This window comes from Aotus nancymaae, unplaced genomic scaffold (genome assembly GCF_030222135.1).
Source record: "Aotus nancymaae isolate 86718 unplaced genomic scaffold, 86718_ANA_hifiasm-v0.15.2.pri h1tg000059l, whole genome shotgun sequence".
Classification (NCBI taxonomy): Eukaryota; Metazoa; Chordata; class Mammalia; order Primates; family Aotidae; genus Aotus; species Aotus nancymaae.
The window spans coordinates 39,089,800-39,112,715 of NW_026988473.1; the positions used below are offsets into that span (position 1 = coordinate 39,089,800).

At 36.6% G+C, this 22,916-nt stretch overlaps 1 protein-coding gene across 3 annotated transcripts in view; it reads right to left on the reverse strand.

Moving 5' to 3' along the window:
* Nucleotides 1-22,916, reverse strand: part of NELL1 (neural EGFL like 1) — a 912,020-nt gene that overhangs the window by 207,924 nt on the left and 681,180 nt on the right. For all 3 annotated transcript variants that reach the window (XM_012456483.2, XM_012456482.2, XM_012456484.2), the window contains one exon: nucleotides 7,456-7,551. In XM_012456483.2, the coding sequence (XP_012311906.1) occupies nucleotides 7,456-7,551 (96 nt within the window). The remainder of the gene's footprint in view (nucleotides 1-7,455; nucleotides 7,552-22,916) is intronic.

The window sequence follows — 22,916 nt, forward strand, 5'->3', positions numbered from 1 at the left end:
GAACTTATAAATAAAGCCCCAACTTCTCAGGACAGAGCACCTGGGAAAAAAAGGCAGTTATGAGTTCCACCGCAGCAGACTTAAACGTACCTGCCCAGCAGCTCTGAACAGAACATAGGAGCTCACAGCTCAGCACTTGAGCTCCAAAAGGGACAGACTGTCTCCTCAAGCAGCTCCCTGACCCCTATATATCCAAAGAGACACCTCATAAAGGAGAGCTCAGGATGACATCTAGCGGATATCCTTCTGGGACAAAGATAACATAAGAAGAAACTGGCAGCAACCCTTACTGTTCTGCAGCCACCACAGGTGATCCCCAGGCAAGCAGGGTCTGGAGTGGACCTCCAGCAGTCCTACAGCAGAGGGGCCTGACTGTTAGAAGGAAAACTAAAAAACAGAAAGAAATAACTTCATCATCAACAAAATGGATGTCCACTCAGAGACCCCATCTGAATATCACCAACTACAAAGACCACAGGTAGATAAATCCACAAAGTTGGGAAGAAACCAGCCAAAAAGTATGAAAACGCCCAAACCCAGAACTTGTCTACTCCTTCAAGGGATCACAACTCCTCGTCAGCAAGGGAACAAGGCTGGATGGACAATGAGTCTGATGAATTGACAGAAACAGGCTTCAGAAAGTGGGTAATAACAACCTTCTCTGAGCTAAAAGGACATGTTCTAACCCAATGCAAAGAAAACAAGAACCTTGAAAAAAGGTTTGATGAAATGGTAATAAGAATAAACAGTTTAGAGAAGAATATAAATGACCTGATAGAGCTGAAAAACACAATATGAGAACTTTGCAAAGCATACACAAGTTTCAATAGCCAAATTGACTAAGCAGAAGAAAGGATATCAGAGGTTGAAGATCAACTCAATGAAATAAAAGGAGAAGGCAAGATTAGAGAAAGAAGAATGAAAAAAAATGAACAAAGCCTCCAAGAAATTTGGGATTAGGTGAAAAGACCTAATCTACATTTGATAGGTGTACCTGAATGTGACAGAGAGAATTAATCCAAGCTGGAAAACACTCTTCAGGATATTATCTGGGAGGACTTCCCACAACCTAGCCAGGCAGGCCAATATTCAAGTTCAAAAAATACAGAGAATACCACAAAGATATTCCTCAAGAAGAGCAAATCCAAGGCACATGATCGTCAGATTCACCAGGGTTGAAATCAAGAAAAAAATGCAAAGGGCAGCCAGAGAGAAAGGTCAGGTTATCCACAACGGGAAGCCCATCAGACTCACAGTGGATCTCTCAGCAGAAACTCTACAAGCCAGAAAAGAGTGGGGGCCAATATTCAACATCCTTAAAGAAAAGAACTTTCAACTCAGAATTTCATATCCAGATAAACTAAGCTTCATAAGCGAAGGAGAAATAAAATCCTTTATAAACAAGGAATTGCTGAGAGATTTTTGTCACCACCAGGCCTGCCTTAACAAGAGATCCTGAAAGAAGCACTAAACATAGAAAGGAACAATCAGTACCAGACACTCCAAAAACATATCAAATGGTAAAAAGCATCGACACAATGAAGAAACTGCATCAACTAATGGGCAAAACAACCAACTAGCATCAAAACGGTAGGATCAGATTCACACATAACAATATTAACCTTAAATCTAAATGGGCTAAATGCCCCAATCAAAAGACACAGACTGGCAAATAGGATAAAAAGTCAAAACCCATCAGTGTGCTGTATTCAGAAAACTTATCTCATGTGCAAGGATACACATAGACTCAAAATAAAGAGATGGAAGAAGATTTACCAAGCAAATGGAGAGTAAAAAAAAAAAAAAAAAAGAAGGAGTTGCAATCCTAATCTCTGATAAAATAGACTTTAAACCAACAAAGATCAAAAGAGACTAAGAGGGGCATTACATAATGGTAAAAGAATCAATGCAACAAGAAGAGCTAACAATCCTAAATATATATGCACCTAATACAGGAGCACCCAGATACATAAAGCAAGTTCTTAATGACCTACAAAGAGACTTAGACTCCCACACAATAATAGTGGGAGACTTTAACACTCCACTGTCAATATGAGACAGATCAAAGAGACAGAAATTTAACAAGGATATTCAGACTTGAACTCAGATCTGGACAAAGCAAACCTAATAGACATCTACAGAACTCTCCACCCCAAATTCACAGAATATACATTCTTCTCAGCACCACATCACACCTACTCTAAAATTGACCACATAATTGGAAGTAAATCACTCTTAAGCAAATGCAAAAGAACGGAAATTATAACAAACAGTCTCTCAGACCACAGTGCAATCAAGTTAGAACTCAGAACTCAGAAATTAACTTAGAACCACACAACTTCATGGAAACTGAACAACTGGCTCTTGAATGTTGACTGGATAAACACTGAAATGAAGGCAGAAATAAAGATGTTCTTCAAAACCAATGAGAATGAAGACACAAGTATCAGCATCTCTGGGATGCATTTAAAGCAGTGTCTAGAGGAAAATTTATAGCAATAAATGTCCACATGAGAAGCAAGGAGAGATCAAAAATCGACGCCCTATCATCAAAATTGAAAGATCTAGAGAAACAAGATCAAAAATCTCAAAAGCTAGTAGAAGACAAGAAATAACTAAGATCGGAGCAGAACTGAAGGAGATAGAGACACAAAAAACATGCAAAAAATCAACAAATCCAGGAGATGGTTTTTTGAAAAGATCAACAAAATAGACCACTAGCCAGATTAATAAGAAAGAAAAGAGAATAATCAAATAGATGCAATAAAAAACGATAAAGAGGATATCACCACAGATTCCACAGAAATACAAACTACCATCAGAGATTACTACAAACAACTCTATGCACATAAACAAGTAAACCTGGAAGAAATGGATAAATTGCTGGACACTTACACCTTCCCAAGCCTAAACCAGGAAGAAGTCAAAGAGATTACTACAAACAACTCTATGCACATAAACAAGTAAACCTGGAAGAAATGGATAAATTGCTGGACACTTACACCCTCCCAAGCCTAAACCAGGAAGAAGTCAAAACCTTCAGCCAATAACAAGGGCTGAAGTTTAGGCAGCATTTAATAGTCTACCAACCAAAAAAAGCCCAGGTCCGGATGGGTTCACAGCCAAGTTCTACCAGACATACAAAGAAGAGCTGGTATCATGCCTTTTGAAATTATTCCAAACAATCCAAAAAGAGGGAATCCTTCCCAAATCACTTTATGAGACTAACATCATCCTGACACCAAAACCCAGCAGAGACTCAGCAAGAAAAGAAAACTTCAGGCCAATATCCATGATGAACATAGATGCAAAAACCTTGAATAAAATACTGGCAAACCAACTGCAACAGCACTTCAAAAAGCCTATCCACCATGATCAAGTAGGCTTGATCCCAGGGATGCAAGGCTGGTTCAACATATGCAAGTCTATAAATGTAATTCACCACATAAACAGGACCAAAGATAAAAACCACATGATTATCTCAATAGATGCAGAGAAGGCCTTCCACAAAATTCAACAGCCCTTTATGCCAAAAACTCTCAATAAAGTAGGTATCGATGGAATGTATCTCAAAATAAGAAAAGTTATTTACAACAAACCCACAGCCAATATCATTCTGAAGGGGCAAAAACTGGAAGCATTCCCTTTGAAATCTGGCACAAGGATGCCCTGTTTCACCATTCCTATTCAATAGGAATTGGATGTTCTAATCAGAGCAATCAGGCAAGAAAAAGAAATAAGGCATATTCGGTTAGGAAAGGAGGAAGTCAAATGGTCTCTATTGGCAGACAACATGATGGTATATTTAGAAGACCCCATCATTTCAGCCCCAAATCTCCTTAAACTGATAAGCAAGTTCAGCAAAGTCTCAGGATACAAAATCAATGTGCAGAAATCACAGGCATTCCTATACACCAATAACAGACTAACAGAGAGCCAAATCAAAAACAAACTGCCATTAACAATTGCTACAAAGGGAATGAAATACCTAGGGATACAACTAACAAAGGATGTAAAGGACCTCTTCAAGGAGAACTACAAACCACTGCTCAAGGAAATAAGAGAGGACACAAATAGATGGAAAAACATTCCATACTCATGGTTAGAAAGAATCAATATAGTGAAAATGGACATACTGCCCAAAGTAATTTATAGATTCAACGCTATCCCCATCAAGCTACTTATGACCCTCTTCACAGAACTCGAAAAAAATACCTTAAACTTCATATGGAACCAAAAGAGAGTCCACATAGCCAAGTCAATTCTAAGCAAAAAGAACAAAGCTGGAGGCATTACACTACCTGACTTCAAACTATACTACAAGGCTACAGTAATAAAAAACAGCATGGTATTGGTACCATAACAGAGACATAGACTAATGCAACAGAACAGAGGCCTTTGGGGCAACTCCACACATCTACAACTATCTGATCTTTGACAAACCTGACAAAAACAAGGAATGGGGAAAGGATTCCCTGTTTAAAACTGGCTAGCCATGTGCAGAAAGCAGAAACTGGACCCCTTCCTGACATCTTGCACTAAAATTAACTCCAGATGGATTAAAGACTTAAACATAAGACCTAACACCATAAAAACCTTAGAAGAAAATCTAGCCAAAACCATTCAGGACATAGGCATAGGCAAGGACTTCATGACTAAAACACCAAAAGCATTGGCAACAAAAGCCACAATAGACAAATGGGATCTAATTAAACTCCAGAGCTTCTGTACAGCAAAAGAAATAATCATTAGAGTGAACCGGCAACCAACAGAACAGGAAAAATTTTTTTCAATCTACCCAACTGACAAAGGGCTAATATCCAGAATCTACAAAAAACTAAAACAGATTTACAAGAAAAAAACAAACCCATTCAAAAGTGGGCTAAGAACATGAACAGACACTTTTCAAAAGAAGACATATATGAGGCCAACAGACTTATGAAAAATGCTCATCATTGGTCATCATCACTGGTCATTAGAGAAATGCAAATCAAAATCACATTGAGATACCATCTCACACCAGTTAGAATGGCAATCATTAAAAAATCAGGAGACGACAGATGCTGGAGAGGATGTGGAGAAACAGGAACACTTTTACACTGTTGGTGGGAGTGTAAATTAGTTCAACTATTGTGGAAGACGTGTGATGATTCCTTAAGGACCTAGAAATAGAAATTCCATTTGACCCAGCAATCCCATTACTGGGTATATACCCAAAGGATTATAAATCTTTGTATTATAAAGACACATGCATATGTATGTTCATGTGGCACTGTTTATAATAGCAAAGACCTGGAACCAACCCAAATGCCCATCGATGATAGACTGGACAGGGAAAATGTGGCACATATACACCATGGAATATTATGCAGCCATCAAAAACGATGAGTTCGCGTCCTTTGTAGGGACATGGATGAACCTGGAAACCATCATTCTCAGCAACCTGACACAAGAACAGAAAATCAAACACCACATGTTCTCACTCATAGTGGGGTGTTGAACAATGGGAACACATGGACATAGGGAAGGGAGCATCACACACTGGGGTCTGTTGGGGGGGACTAGGGGAGGGACAGTGGGGTGTAGGGAGTTGGGGAGGGATAACATGGGGAGAAATGCCAGATATAGGTGATGGGGATGGAGGCAGCAAACCACATTGCCATGTATGTACCTATGCAACAATCCTGCATGTTCTGCACATGTACCCCAGAACCTCAAGTGCAATAAAACAAATATAAATATATTTATATATAAAAGAATGATAGAATGAACTTTAGGGACTTGGGGGGGGACAGTGAGAAGAGGGTGAAGGATAAAAGACTACCAATTAAGTACAGTGTATACTGCTTAGGTGATGGTTATACAAAAATATCACAAATCACCACTAAAGAATTTATTCATGTAACCAAATACCACCTGTACTCCAATCACGTCTAGAAGTAAATATAAACAAACAAAAAAATAAATAACAATAAATGGCATATCATTAGTAGTAGATTCTGTGATTATTGACATTGTAACTGTCACTATTCTGTCCCTATTAATTCTGTGTGTTCAGATTAGGGAAATATAGCATGTTCTACAGGAAGTGGTAAGAATCTTTTAATTTTGTTTTTCAATTTTAAAAAACCTACTTAAAATTAAATGTAGTGCAGTAAAGACATGTGTCCTAAGTCACCCTTAAATTTCTTTGCTTTTAGCAAGAATTCTTTAGATCTATGTGGTAATTCTCTTGTGCCACTCAAAGGTAGTACATGGCTCTTTCATATATTTTCTTAAGAAAAGATAATTATAATTTTATATATTTTTTATTTGTTGATAATGTCACAAAATATAGAAACAGTGGTACAAATATTGTTAATCAATTTCCTTATTGAATAATTTTAGTTACCATTTGACATGTTTTTTAAAGGATTGGGCTGCCTCTAAATATATAGGCAGTGCAATGTAATAGGTTGGTCAGGGCGAGATATAACAAATTGGCACATTAAAAATGTTACCGAAATTCAGAAGCTTCTAAACATGAAGGAAAGGAAACAAGAGCTTTGCTTCTATCTCTGGCATCAGATGAAGACACCTCCCCCCTCATCTAATAATAAGGATGATAAATACAATATCCTATTCCCATTTTTCTAAGCTATGGTATGAAAAGCAGTAAGTGTGACATTCCAGAGTCAGAAAAAACACAATGCGGTGATTTTACCCTAGCAAAATACATGGAAAAACAAACTGAAATATTCACTTTTAGGTGTCATAAACCCCTTGCTTGCATTGACACACACATTGGGACTGAACATCAAATTTCACTTGTACACAAATAGGAGGACTTCTCCAATCAATGAGAGAGTTGGATTTCACCAAATAGTGCCAAATGTAAACACAGCATTTATTGCAAATAGAAAGTTGCACATAATGTAATCTTACACTAATTGGCTTATATTATCAGGTCTATGAATGATAATGTTCCTAATAAACCAATAATAGAATAAAATCTCAAGCACACCAATAAACCTGCTGCTGGAGTTATTTAATGTGGTTTTATGCAAGGAGCATGTGCTGCTAATTTAGATTCCGTTGACACAGCAGATTGTTATAATTCTAATAACTGTGTGTGATGCTACCCAATAGATGATAAGTGAGGCAGGTCAGTTCATCAGGCTTTATCTCTAATTAGCACTAAAAACGAACACTCCAAACTATAGCAGAGAAAAGACTTGACCTTGCTAAATTAAACATGTTGGAGGAAAGGCAAATGAAGCTCTATTTTCAGAGAGAGGCAGCCTTTTAAGAAATGACAGAAAAGTACCCACTTTGGGTACCAGAGCCACATGCCCCATCACAACACAATGTATCAAGTCAACCCACAGTATTATTCCTAAAGAAAGCTGTTATTCTTTCTGACTCAATCTTTCTACCTATCTTTCTCCTTATCCCCCATAAAACAGGCTAGATTACCTTTCTCGCAGTGGCTTCCTGTGAATCCAGATGGACAGACACATTTGTTAGGAGCCACACATGTTCCACCGTATCTGCAGCCCTCTTCACAGAAAGCTGTTACAAGAGAACAAAGTATTTATCTTAGATAAAAGGCAATACATAAAGTCACAGTAAACAGCATGAGCACTGAAACAATTCTTTGTTGCATCAGGAATACACATCTGTACTGATGTATTTAAAAATTCCATACACAAAAATAAATAAATGTAATAATACCTGTTTCACTGTTTAATATGGAATCAACTGCAATAATGAATGTAAAGTGTTTAGCACAGGGCTGGCATATGCTAAATGGTAGCTAGTGTTAACTGCTGTCACTCTTACTCTTATTTATATATTTGAAATCAAGTAGAATAAATTGAGTACCTAGGAAGGGTAGGGTCAGGATGAAGGTAAAGGTCTTTTTAATGTTCACTATTTTGTAACCTAATCTTTTTCATTAACCATCTTTTATGAATATAAAAAACTTCTATGTTTTCAAAAACAGACTTCTGATAGTTGATATAATGTTTACTATTTATAATATAAATGTAACTAATCTTTTACTTTTGAATATATACACTGTTTCCAATATTTTGGTAATAAAAACAATGCCTTGTTCTGATAGCTAAAATGATTAGAAAAATCTAAATTATTTCTGTATGAAAAATTTCTCAATGTAGAAATGTTGGTCCCAAGGATCTAGATTTTTTTTTTAAGAAGGGTCTAGATTTTTAAGATTTTCTGGATAAGCATTGTAAAGCTATTCTTACTCTTTCCCAGTGCTTTCCTGGCAGCTTTCCCAGACCCAGTTAGTTCCCCTTAGTACATACTTGCATAGCATTAAATAGCTCCATGAACCTCTCCATTGCAATAGTAAATACAATTATAAATTTACATATAATTGATTACCATCTCCTGCTTTATCAGTTGAACTGTAAGACCCATATGAATAAGTAGCATAATTGTTTTTACTCACCACTGTATTGTAGCCTCATCATCTATTCACATAGTAGATGCTCAAAACAGATTTGTTAAATGAATTAATCTACATTCTACAGGTTGTTATGATAGTAAAACTCTCACTCTAACAATTCTGCAATTCTTTCATCCAGTAAATTTAATATCAATCCTTGCTGGATAACCAAGAATTTAGTGTACTAAACATGCAAAATTTTGCATTAATGAAGATGATTGCAACTGTTAATCCTGAGTTTATTTTATTCACAAGAGAGATAGGTGAGCAAATGTTTTAAATTTTAATTGTAGTTTGAAAATGTCACCCTAGAAAAATGTCGTGGTTATATTTTGCCATGATCACTCATAACTAATACGAGTTTAACTTCAAAAGCCATATGATGTGTTCAGAAAGTTGAACACTATTCCAAATACATGGAACCCCTCATAATATTGTTGTTTTACACATCATTTAATATCCCTTGAATGATTTAACATTTCATAGAGTCAGCAATTAATTTCACCTTCCTTTGCCTCTGCCAAAGGACAGTGTGTACCTTGGAATTCAAATATCATTTTTTATTTCTAGCACCTTAGTACACTTCACCTATGACAAAAAAGATTTACACAATATCTTCCATGGTAAGTTCATCACAAAAACCAAAATGTATAAAATATACATGTATAGATGTATGCAAAATCTCTGGTCCCAAAACTTACACCTTGTGGGCTCTGGTAACTGACATTTCAAAGAACAGTGAAGCTTTTTCAAGCTAAAAATAACAGTTGGAAAGCCAGTAAGAAAATGTTTTAAGTAGCACCAAAAGAAGGCAGGGGCTTAAAAACAGAAAGCTCAGCTTGGGTTTCTTTAGTGCACAGTTAAAACAGCACTTCATCTAAATTTTGCAGACCTGGTTAGGAGACTTAGTGTTTCATGGTAGGTATATGTGTTTGATGTACTCAATCCTTAAGTAGAAATAATGATACAGTGGAAGGTTTTATGAGAAGAGCATGAGATGTTTCTGATGTTCTAAGGATGTGCAGATATTAGAATAAACAGAGTAGTATAATGATTAAATGAGTTAACATTTATAAAGCACTTAAAATGGTGTTTGGCACATAGTGTTATATAAGAGTTCCGTTAAATAAAATTATGATAACAGAATTGTTATGACTGTGAAACATGGACCAGGAACAGTCTAATATCCAGACAATATAAACCCAATATTAGAATAGAATCTAATCATCAACATACAAGGTGTTCAGCTTCACCAAGATCGGCTTAAGGCATCCCTTTTTATTTATGCTTGATTTGCTTTCTAATAAGGGTAGTTTTCATTCTTATCATGGAGGTGTCTGACAGGTGTATTGTTCTTATTACAGAAGTGGTAAACTTAAGGCTCTGAAATCAAGTGCCCTAAGGCTGCCTAGGTAGAAAGTAGCAGAGACAATATTCAAGTTAAGACATCTTTGCCTTCAAAGTTTTACCACTTCCTTATCTGTTACAGTGTGGGTTAATCTACAATCCAGTGTTCACAAAGGCAGGTTAATTTTATTTTTAAAATAGTTCCATAAGGGCTAAGGGAACTGACTAAAATTTAAAAGAAAAAAAATGCCCAAATTGCATGTTGCAGTAAAGAATGGGGATAAAGAGCTATTCAAGTTCATGTACCTATTATCTAATTTCTATATTTGCCCAAAACTAGTCACATTGCTCCCAATCTAGGCACACATTATTTTTAATGTGATTTATCTGAAATAACCAATAAAACCATTGCCTAGTTGAACCTTGGACAATATACCAAAGTAATTTCAACACAAAGCAAATAAAGAAGGGATATGTCATGAAAAACATAAACTACTTTGTGGAAATTAAGATCAATTCAAGTTTTCTTTGAATATCTAATAAAATATTAGAATATACTGATGTATCTTAGTCTGAAAATTGTCATGGATTATTCACATATGGATAGGCTCTTCTTGATTGACTATGAACTCAGCATTTCAATGAAAAGGACTCTGATATACAGAGGCCTGGTAATTTGCGCAGCATTATTTAGTTGATGGCAGAAGCAAAACAAGCAGCTGGATCACCCCTACATTGTCTTTCCAGTTTGTGAGGAGATGGGCTGGCAGAAATTATATGGTCCTAATTCTTGCTCTATATTTATTAACTGTATGACCTACAGCAAATCATTCCACTTCTCTGTGCCTCAGTTTTCTCAAGAACAAAGCAGCTGAGGATAATAATATGATTCATGCTGGGGGGATTAAATTAAGTTACCAACATAGACCACCCAGTTCAAGGCACGGAAAATGGAATGTGTTCATGAACTGGATGTGATTGTTTTTATTTATCACCAGGACTCTGCTTTTCCAGATAATGATACAATTATGAAGCAGTTTATGTTCTAGATTCTAAAGATGCAGTAGTAAGACAGCAAAGAGCCCTGTGCCATGGATCTTATTCTTTAGTGGAGACTCCTGGTCCCTCCTTCCTTAACTTAGTGCCCTTTGTAATATCATGTGGTTTGCAATGAAACTTAGAATCCCAGCTACTTTGAAAACTCAGAGAAACTCAGTTACCATGGATATGTGACTTAATATGTTGGCTCTTCTTCAACTGCTACCCAGATTCTGAAGTGTGGCAAAAATAGATGGGGTGTGTGTGTGTGTGTGTGTGTGTAGTAAAATAAATCTGAATCTGTCATTATAGTACCATTTGTTATTAACTTACTGCCCGGGAGGAGATGTTAGATTGAATCAACTGCAAAATTGTGTGTGTCTAATTTTAAAAGAACCCTTTTCATTGTGCAAGAAAATAAAATCACAAAACACATATTTGATAAAGGTTCAATCCACAGAAGGAGTACTTTTTTGTATTAAAATATAAAATATTGTCAGCATGTAAAATAAAATGTGGGCATTAGGGAAACAAAATGAGAAGGTGGGTTTGCAGATGCCAGGATTGTGGATGTACTATCACCATGTGCTCAATTCAACAAAAGCCATTTTACACTAATAAAAAGTAATAGCCCTTCACTTTCTAAATACTTCTCACAATCTTCTTAGAGTTTAATGGCATCTATGTAGTTCTTTGGGACACCCTGAAATTCTGAAACAGTAAGTAAACATACAAATTTCAACACCATCTGTTAGAAGGTAAACCTTTTCTTCCTTCCAAGTTTACTTGAAGAAGAATTTTCCTTGAAGCAGCATTTTCCTGAAGCTCATTCCTGACCTCTGCCTGCTAACTTTGCTCATTCTACCCTATGGAGGTGGAGGGATTTATTTCGTTGGTAAATTTGGGAAAGATACATATCAGGATGATAGTGTTTAATTGAGAGAGGCAGGAGGATGGGCTGGGAAGCTCTGTGGGATTAGAAGTAGACAATTGTTGCATTTCTAGCTTTATTTTAGGTAGCATGTTAGTAGGTATGAATTACATTATTTAAATTAACTGTTTATTTAATAGATAACAGCTCGCCACTATAGACAATGATTACAAGGTGACAGGAACCAAAGATAATAATTAATTTGGCTATGTCTACCTAAAATCCAAAATTGAAAGGAAATCATAAAAATCTGATAATGTTCAGCAAAAGACCATGCCTGTCATTCTTCTTTCTTAAGTGTGAACTGCCTTCAGAATTATGACTTTTCCTTACTTCTTTAATGACGCTTTCCTCTCTGGAACTCAGTGGATAAGTTGGCCTTCTTCTGTGTTCATTTTTAGCAAGCCAGCTCTGTTTACAGATTGAAACTCATGATCTACAACCCAGCTCTGTTAATAACAAATGTAAAGGTGACATCATCACCTCTACATTTGCTTTTTGGTTTGATTCCTCACCTTGTTCAGAGCATATTTATCAAATGCCCCTCAAACATTTTTGGTTGTCACAAGATGGAAGGAGGAACAATGTGGTCCTATTACTTGGTGGGTTGAAATCACAAATGTTTAAACATCCTACAATGCACAGGACATCCTGTATAAAAAAGAATGATCTGGCCCAAAATATCAATAGTGGTGAGGTTGGGAAACTCTGCTGTACCTTTACACAATTAAGTTTATGAAGTGTCTTCAGGAGCAAAATTTTATTTTTTTAATCCTGTTTTCCATTCTTCCCCCCTCAAACTCTCCCAAAAAACAGTTAAAAATATCGAGAAAAGATAAGAGTAAAAATCGGTAACATGGCTAGTTTAATATAAAAACCAAATATCCAGATGGCTACAATTCTTGCTTTTCATATTATCATTCTGTTCTAAAGTACAGAGTATATTACAAAATTTAATATTTACTTCAAAAATCACTTTCGACACTATCAGATACTATGTATGTTTGTATCAGCAGTTCCAGTAGCCATTTCCGCTCTCCTTTCAACAGTAATCATAATAATAACAACAATACTAATGGTAAATTCTATTCGTTGAAAACTTATTAAATGTCAAGCACTTCAGTAATGCCTGAAATCATAATTTCATTTCATCCTCACAGTAACACTGTCAATTAATCACATTATACTCATTGTCAGATGAGAAAGCTGGCTTAGATAAGCTAAATAAGTTATTGAAGTTTGCACCACTACACAGTGGCATCCCAGGTTTCAAGCCCAGAGTCTTAACCACATCACTAAGCATTCTCCATTTAGGGCTCTGCCACCTACTATGTGCAGATAATGTACTGGGTGTTGGGAAGTCTACAACTAGTCATGAAAATTGTCGCCGTCCCCAAGAATCTTATAGTGGAATAGCAGAGAGAAAGGCATATAAAACCAAGCATAATAAAATGTGATAAATGCTACCGCAGTAGCATGAACACAGTGCTGAAGGAACAAAGAGGAGAAAATGATTAACTATGCTTGGTGGACTGATGAAAAGCTGCACAACAGAGCTAGCATTTGAGATGGGCCTGGAAGAATGAATGGGCTTTTGCCAGGTGGGGAAGTGCAGGAAAAGGAATATTCATTTCAGGTCAAAGTTTTGTCCTGAGGAAAGGCACTGAATAGAAGAAAATGAACAGGTGTTTATAACTCACACCAAAGTGAGAGGTTGAATATTTAAAAAGAATGCAGCAAGCCATTCAGGGAAGCAAGGACATATTAGAATCTGTGAATCATCCCCCTCACACTCTCATCTCCCCTCTACCTCTTGGATTTGTTAGTCACCTTAAGGCCAATCGTTTACCACACAGATATCTGCATATGGACTTTTGCCCTGTCCATTATTTGAGTTAGTTGGTTTAAGACTATGCGTTGCTAACTTTTCTTACGACAATAAAAGAGTATGAAATAGATTTTGATTAAAGACCTTTATATGCACATGTAAATAAACAGAAACATAAAATGTATTTTTAGAATGTATAATGCATTCTGACATTTTCTACTATATTCTATAACATTTATAAAATACAGCTACAATCCAATGACTTGTTTTTGCAATCCACTAAACCTGAAGTTTAAAAATCACTTGTTGTATACATATCCTTTTAGTTCATAGCATTTTGTGATAGGATGGGGAAATGAAGTCTTCTACATTACTCCTGAAATGTTCAAATTGAGATGTTGCTCTTAGGTCTAGAAATATTAATATGATAAGAAAATTTCTACAAGAGCTATTTTCCATGAATGTAGGTATAGCAGAGACAATACAGCCTCCACAGATGAAAATATTTATTATCCAGGCCCCTGCAGAAAATCTCTACTACAGCAGATAAATTAGATGAGAGAGGCATAGGTTGAGGAGAGAGAGAATGTATTCTTCTGTATTTCATTTTTTGGTCAGTGTATATGTTTCTCTAACCAGACCATGAGATTCTTGGGGACTAAGGTCACGTTTTTTGCAGCTCTGAATTCCTGTATATCATCTTGAGTATGTGTGATAATAAACCTACATTTGTTATTGAAGTAACTTTATTATATCAGAGAAAATAAAAATTTTGAGAGGATAGTCTTATATTAACTATATCATAATATTTGAGATAAACATTTAATAAAGGCAGATCAATCCAGGTTAAAAAAAAAAAGGTTTTGGGGAAGATGATGGAAAGAAGACAAGGCTAACATATAACTCTTACATGGATGGACAGAACAGCATGGGGCAAAGGAAGATCCTAGTCGAAATTGACAATAGTTCCAAGAACTACTGCAGGAACATATCAGGAAAGCTGAAGGAATTCACCCATCCTTTTAAAGAAGCAAATTCTGTGAAACAACAGGTAAAATACTGTGAGTGCCCGAAGTGTGAGAGAGGGAAAATCTGTCTCTGAACATACATTTCCACTGGGCAATCTTAAAATCCAGATCACTGAAGAAGGATTTAACCTTCTTTGGGTTTAGGGAATTGCAAGAAATTTAGAAGTGCAAGTAGCATGGAAAATGCCTTGAACACATTCCCAGTCTCCAGCTTGAGCCCCAGGAAGCCATCCCTTGACTATATCTCACAGGGGACCTTGGGGAAGGCAGCCAGTGGAACTGGGAAGGAGTCTTGGGGCAAAGGAAGCTCCCAGCTAAAATTGGCAATGGTTTTGACTGGGCACAAATTTTCTTGAGTGGAAGCTGCTGTGGATAGGAGGGAGTGAGTGTAAGAGCACAGGAGTTGTCACCCTCGGGTGTGGTCAGATGGAGAGGGGATGAGATTCCAAAAGCCATGCTTGCTTTCTCAGAAGGGTATCTCATGGCCTGGGGCAAGACTTGAGTAGGGCACTGAGGGAGTGAGACTAACCTCACCAACTGTGTGGGAGCTGGGTGGGGCCTCTCACTATCCCCCACTTCCCTGGTGAACCATATAGCACAGCAGAGGTGGCCAAGATCCCCTCTGGAACATAACCCCATTGGCCCAACAACTCCCCCATTCCCTACTGTGGCTGCAGCAAGCCCCACCCAAGGAGATTCTGAGCCCAGACCTCCCTAAACCTGCCCCAACCTGATAATATTTGTCTACCCACTTTGGTAGCCTAACACAAAAGACAAACTCTTGGGAGTTTTACGGCCCAACACATTGCCTGAGAAACCAAAATATGTACCTTGGCCATCTTAGGGCAAGCTTAGAGCCCCCTACCACTACTGCAGCTAATTCTCTCTTGAAAGTACCACCTCTTGGCTGGAGGTTAACCAGCTAACACCATTACAGCAACTCAGGACAGGATAACTCTGATCCCAGGAAGAAGAAAAGACCTAATTCCACTGCCTATATATCTTGGCTAACAAGAAGTCATAGGTGTCCATGTGACAACTTCACTGCTAGTATAACCAGCATTCATGAAAGCCAGCACACTAAACATATCTACAACCAAGGACCCTCATAAAGCCTACTTCACGTCCCTGTAACTTCTAACAGAGCATGTGCTGGTATCCATGGCTGGAAGACTTGAAGACAGATCACAGAATTGACAGAACATTAGTGATAATAACCAAGAAAAGAAGAGAGAAGGTCCAAATAAGCTCAATTAGAAAGGAAACGGGAAATATTACAACCGAAACCACAGAAAGACAAAAGATCATTCAAAGTCCAAAAACATGAACAAAGCCTCAAAGAAATTTGGGTTTATGTTAAATGGCAAAACCTAGGGATCGTTGGTATTCCTGAAGAAGAGAAAGCTAAAAGTTTGGAAAACTTATTTGAGAGAATAATTGAGGAAAACTTCCCTGGTCTTGCTAGAGATCTAGGCATCCAAATATAATAAGCTCAAAGACCACCTGGAAAATTCAACTCAAAAAGACCATCATCTCAAGAGATCGAGACCATCCTGGTCAACATGGTGAAACCCCATCTCTACTAAAAATACAAAAAATTAGCTGGGCATGGTGGCGCGTGCCTGTAATCCCAGCTACTCAGGAGGCTGAGGCAGGAGAATTGCTTGAACCCAGGAGGCAGAGGTTGCGGTGAGCCAAGATAGCGCTATTGCACTCCAGCCTGGGTAACAAGAGCGAAACTCCGTCTCAAAAAAAAAAAAAAAAAAAAAAGACCATCATCTAGGCACACAGTCATCAGGTTATCTAATGTAAAGACAAAGGAAAGAACCTTAAGAGCTGTGAGACAAAAGTATCAGATAACCTATAAAGGAAAACCTATCAGATTAATAGCAGATGTCTCAGCAGAAATCTCACAAGCCAAAAGGGATTAAGGTCTCATTTTCAGTTTCCTGAAACTAAAAAATAAAATAAAATAAATGTCATACAAGGAATTTGTATCTAGCAAAACTAAGTTACATAAACAAAGGAGAGAGAAAACGTTTTTAAGACAAACACTGAGAGAATTCACCACTACCAAGCCAGCACTACAAGAAACAATAAAAGAAGTTCCATATCTTGAAAAAAAACCTCAAAATATACCAAAAGAGAAACTCCTTAAAGCATAAATTTCATTAGGCTTGTAAGAGAATAACAGAGTGGGGGGCAAAAAACAAGGTATAAAGGCAACAACTAACATGATGAATAGAACAGTACCTCACATCTCAATACTAACGTTGAATGTAAATGGTGTAAATGCCCCACTTAAAAGATATGGAATGGCAGAATGGATAGAAATCCACCAAACAAGTATCTGCTGTCTTCAAGAGACTGACCTAAATCATAAAGACTTAAGAGAAAGGAGAGGAAAAAGATATTCTGTGCAATGAACACCAAAAGCGAGCAGGAGTAGCTATTCTTACATCAGACAAAACAGACTTTAAAGCAATGACAATTAAAACAGGCAAAAGGACATTATATAATGATGAAAGGATCAGTCAAACAAGAAAATATCACAATTCTAAATATATATGCACCTAACACTGGAGCTCCCAAATTTACAAAACGATTACTACTAGACCAAAGAAATAAGGTATATGGCAACATAATAATAGTGGAAAACTTCAATACCCCACTAACAGCACTAGGCAGATTATCAAGAGAGAAAGTTAACAAAGAAACAATGGACTTAAACTATGCCCTAGAACAAATGGACTTAACAGATATTTACAGAACATCCTACCCCAAAACTGTATAGTATACATTCTTTTCTTCAACACATGGAACATTCTCGAAGACAGACCATATTATAGGTCAAAAAATAAGTCTTAATAAATTTCTAAAATTTGAAATTCTGTCAAGTATCCTCTCAGACCACAGTGGAATAAAACTGGAAATCAACTACAAAGGAACCCCCAAAACAATACAAATACATGGAAATCTGCTTTTGAATTATCTTTAGATCAACAATGAAATCAAGATGGAAATTTAAAAATTTTTTTGAGCTTAATGATAATAGTGACACAACTTCACAAAATCTCTGGGATACAGCAAAAGAAAGTCTAGGAGTAAAGTTCATAGCATTCAATACCTACAACAAAAAGTCTGAACGAGCACAAACAGATAATCTAACGTCACACATCAAGGAACTAGAGAAACAAGTAAAAAACCAAGTGAAAACCCAGCAGCAGAAAAGAAATAACAAAGATCAGAATGAAATGAAATTGAAACAAATCAAAGCAAAAGATAAATAAAATAAAATGCTGGTTCTTTGAAAAGATAAACAAATTGATAGAACATTAGTGATATTAACCAAGAAAAGAAGAGAGACAGTCCAAATAAGCTCAATTAGAAATGAAACAGGAAATATTACAATCGATACCACAGAAATACAAAAGATCATTCAAAGCTACTATGAACACCTTATGCACACAAACCAGAAAATCTAGAGGGGATGGATAAATTTCTGGAAATATACACCCCCTCAGATTAAATCAGGATGAAACAGAACAAATCAATGACAAGTAGCGAAACTGAAACAGTATTTTAAAATTGCCAACAAAAAAAAAGTCCAAGACCAGATGGATTCACAGCTGACTTCTATCAGACATGCAAAGAAGAATTAGTACCAATCTCACTGAAACTATTCCAAAAGACAGAGAAAGAGGAAATCCTCCCTAAATTATTTTATAAAGCCAGTATCACCCAAATTCCAAAACCAGGAAAGGACATAACAAAAAAAGAAAACTGCAGAACAATATCCCTAAAGAACACAGATGCAAAAATTCTCAAAAAAATACTTGCTAAGTGAATCTAATAGCATGTCAAAAAGATAATATACAATTATCAAGTGGGTTTCATACCAGGGATGCAGGGATGGTTTAACATGCACAAGTCAATAAATGTGATACATAACATAAACAAAATTAATAGCAAAAAAAAATACAACCATCTCAATAGATGCAAAAAAATTATTTGATAAAAATTAAGTATCCCTTTATGATTAAAACTCTTAGCAAAATTTACATAGAAGGAACATACCTCAAGGTAACAAAAGCAATCTATGAGAAACCCATAGCCAACATTACACTGAAGAAGGAAATGTTGAAAGCATTCCTTTGAGAACTGGAACAAGAAAAGAATGATGCCCACTTTTACCACTTCTATTCAACATAGTACTAGAAATCCTAGCCAGAGCAATCAGACTAGAGAAAGAAACAAAGTGCATCCTAATCAGTAAAGAGGAAGTCAAACTGTTGCTGTTTGCCAATTGTATACCTAGAAAACCTTAAAAACTCATCCAAAAAGCTCCTAGATCTGATAAATGAATTCAGTCAAGTTTTAAGACACAAAACCAATGTACAGGAATAGGTAGCACTGGTACACACTAACAATGCCCAAGCTGAGAAACAAATCAAGAACTCAATCCCTTTTACAACACCTGAAAAAAAAACAAACAAACAGAAATATACCTATCCAAGGAGGTGAAAAAGACCTCTACAAGAAAAACTGCAAAACATTGCTGAAAAAAATCATAGATGACACAAACAAATGGAAACACATTCTAAGCTCATGGATGAGTAGAATCAATATTGTGAAAATGACATACTGCCAAAAGTAATCTACAGATTCAATGTGATTCCCATCAAAGTGCCATCACTGTTCTTCACAGAGTGAGGAAAAGCAATCCTAAAATTCATATAGAACCAAAAAAGACCCTGTATAATCAAAGCAATGCTAAGCAAAAAGAACAAATCTGGAGGCATTACACCATCCAACTTCAAACTATACTACAAGGCTATAGTTATCAAAATAGTATGACACTAGTATAAAAACAGGCATGTAGACCAATGGAACAGAATAGAGAAAGCAAAAATAACATCAAATATGTACAGTCAAGTGATCTTTGACAAAGCAAACAAAAACTTAAAGTGATGAAAGGACAACCTATTCAACAAATGATACTAGGATAACTGGCAGGTCACATGGAGGAGATTAAAACTGGATCCTTATATCTCATCTTATACAAAAAATCAACTCAAGATGGATCAAAGATTTAAAGCTAAGACTTGAAACCATGAAAATTCTAGAAGATAACATTGGTAAAACTCTCCTAGATGTTGGCTTAGGCAAAGAGTTTATTACCAGTAACCCAAAAGCAAATGCAACAAAAACAAAAATAAATAGTAGAGACTTAATTAAACTAAAAAGCTTCTGCACAGCAAAAGAAATAATCAGCAGCATAATCAGACAACCCATAGAATAGGAGAAAATATTCCCTAACTATGGACAACAAAGGACTAATATCCAGACTCTTCAAGAAACTCAAATAAGTCAGCAAGAAAAAAACAAATAATCCTAACAAAAAGTGGGCTAATGACATGAATAGACAATTCTCCAAAGAAGATACACAAATGGCCAACAAATACATGAAAAAATGCTCAACATCACTAATTATCAGGGAAATGCAAACTAAAACCACAATGAGATACCACTCACTCCTGCAAGAATGGCCATAATTAAAAAGTTAAAAATAATAATAATAATAATAGATGTTGGTATGGATGTGGTGCGAGGGAACACTTTTACACTGCTGGTGAAAATACAAACTATTAAAACCACTATGGAAAACAGCATGGAGATTCCTTAAAGAACTAAAAGTAGAACTACCATTTGACCCAGGAATCCCACTACAGTGTATCTACCTGGAGGAAAAGAGTCACTTTATGAAAAAGACATTTGCACACACATGTAGAGCAGCAAAATTCACAATTGCAAAAATATGGAACCAGTCTAAATGCCCATCAACTAATGAGTGGATAAAGAAAATGTGGTATATATAAACTATGGAATACTACTCAGGGATAAAAAGGAATGAAGTAATGGCATTTGCAGCAACCTACATGGAGCTGGAGACCATTCTAAGTGAAGTAACTCAGGAATGGAAAACGAAATATTGTATGTTCTCACTTATAAGTGGGAGGTAAGCTATGAGGACACGAAGGCCTAAGAATAATACAGTGGACTTCAGGGATGCAGGAGGAAGGAGGGAGGAGGTCAAGGGGTAAAAGACTACACGTTGGATGTAATGTACACTGCTCAGGTGATGGGTGCACCAGAATCTCAGTAATTACCACTAAAGATCTTATCCGTGTAACCAAAAACCAACTGTTCCCCAAAGACTATTTTAATAAACAGATTAATTAATTTAAAAATATTATCAAGCATCTATGATGTGCTACAGTATTTTTATATGCTCTAGTAATATATGATCCCTGCTCTCCAAGATCTTTGGCTCTAAAACAGTGTTTTCACTGAGGACAATGCCCCACACTTGCAGAAAATATTTAGCAAAGTCTGGTGACAGTCTCAGTTGTCCTAGCTGGATGTCACAACTGCTACCCATGGGTCTACTGGTAAGTAGAAACCAGAGATGTTGCTAAATATCCTACAGGTTAGCAGCATAGGACAGCCCCACAACAAGAAATCATCTAGGGAGCTATCTCAACAGTGTCAAAGTTGAAAAAAGGCAGACTGGCCTTCATTTGGTCATTCAGTAAATACTTATTGTACACTCTCTCTGTACCAGGGATTACTCTGAGGACCAGGGCTCCAGTAGTTAACAGAACAGATAAAAATATTTCAACTTATGGGTTTATATTCTTATGGAGAAGAGACAGAATAGGTAAAATAAATCTGTGACATCGTATATTAGGTGATGGCAAGTGATATGAGAAAAATAAAGCAGACAGAGTATGAGAAGTGCGTCAGTTGGGAAGACTGCAATTAAGTAGGGTGATATATAAGGGTGATAACCGAAAAGAGATCATTTGAGTAGAGACCTAAAGGAGAAAAGAGCAAGCCATGAAATTATCAAAGAATGTTCCAGGCAAAGTTTACAGCAAGTGCAAAGGCCCCAAGGAATGAAATGTGCAGATCACATAGTTCCTTAGAGATCCAAGCAATACTGCCTGTACAAGGTCATGAGCAGATGGCAATAAAGAAAAAACTTCTGACCAGAAGGTCAAGAATGGCTCCATAGAACTGATGCTGAATTTGAAAAAGCTTTTATGAATTTAAAATCTCTGGAATGTAGAAATGAAAGAATCATTAAAAAGGAAGCGTAATTCAAGAACTTAGGAGTGAGGAATATTGAATCCTAACCTTGTAGTCAATCATGGACACATTTTCCAAAAATCTCAAGTACGTAAGTACTTCTTCCATACAGCTTTCGGCTTAGTAAAAGCATGATTCTGGAAACAGATCTATCTTCTAGTCCTGGTTTCACTCCTTACTTGCTGACTGATTTTGATGAATTGCTTAATCTCTGTAAATATCACCTTCCTTATCTGTATAATCAGGTAAATAAGGGAACCTGTATCATACTGGTAAAACTGGAATTAAATGAGATGGTGCATGTAAAGCACTTGGCATAGTGCCCACACATACTGAGTGCTGAAAAGGGTGAGTAGTTTTTAAATACAGCAGCCCCCTTTTCTCTAGATTAATTCATATAATGCAGTGTTTTCTTTCCAAATATCAAAAACTCTTTGTAGTCTGCCTCCCACTAACTGGTGTACATATCAGTGCTAGGGTTTGAGAGCTTGTTGGGCACTGGAATCAACAGCAAGGAAAATGATGGGAGATTATGACAAAAACGAAGAGGAATAGAATAAAAGATGATGTTCACATTTTAAAATGCAAAATTCAAGAAATTAATTCAGGACTCCCTAGGACACTAAAGCAACATCACATTGTATCTTTGCAGTAAAAACTCTGAAACAATTTAAAATTTGGCATTCAGCATTTTACAGGAGCACTGGGAAATGGGAGCCTGAAAGGGCCATCTGTGAAAAGCAGTTGAAGAGAAAGCCCTGGGTAAGAAGGTCGGAAGGTTTCCCATTGCACTGCCATATCAGAGCAAAGGCATATATTACCCCTGGAGGTCACAGTCTAGAGACTTTTAAAGCGATAAATTCCAGCAAACTCTCCCAGGTAAATGCATTCTGCAACTTTATATAACTGCATAAAATTACATGTTAAATCTTGAAAGAAATATGAATCCAAGCTGCAGTGATAGTAGCCAGGTAATCTGGCTGGAACAGAGTTCTCAGGAGAGCTTCTTTGTTTCTCACCTGAATCCTGAAACCTGAACAACTTCTCAGATTTGTAAAGCATTTTGTGCTTTTGTTTAAAAAGCACTTCAGAATAATCTTAAAACGTAATTTGTAATAATATCTGCATTGAGGAGTTGGG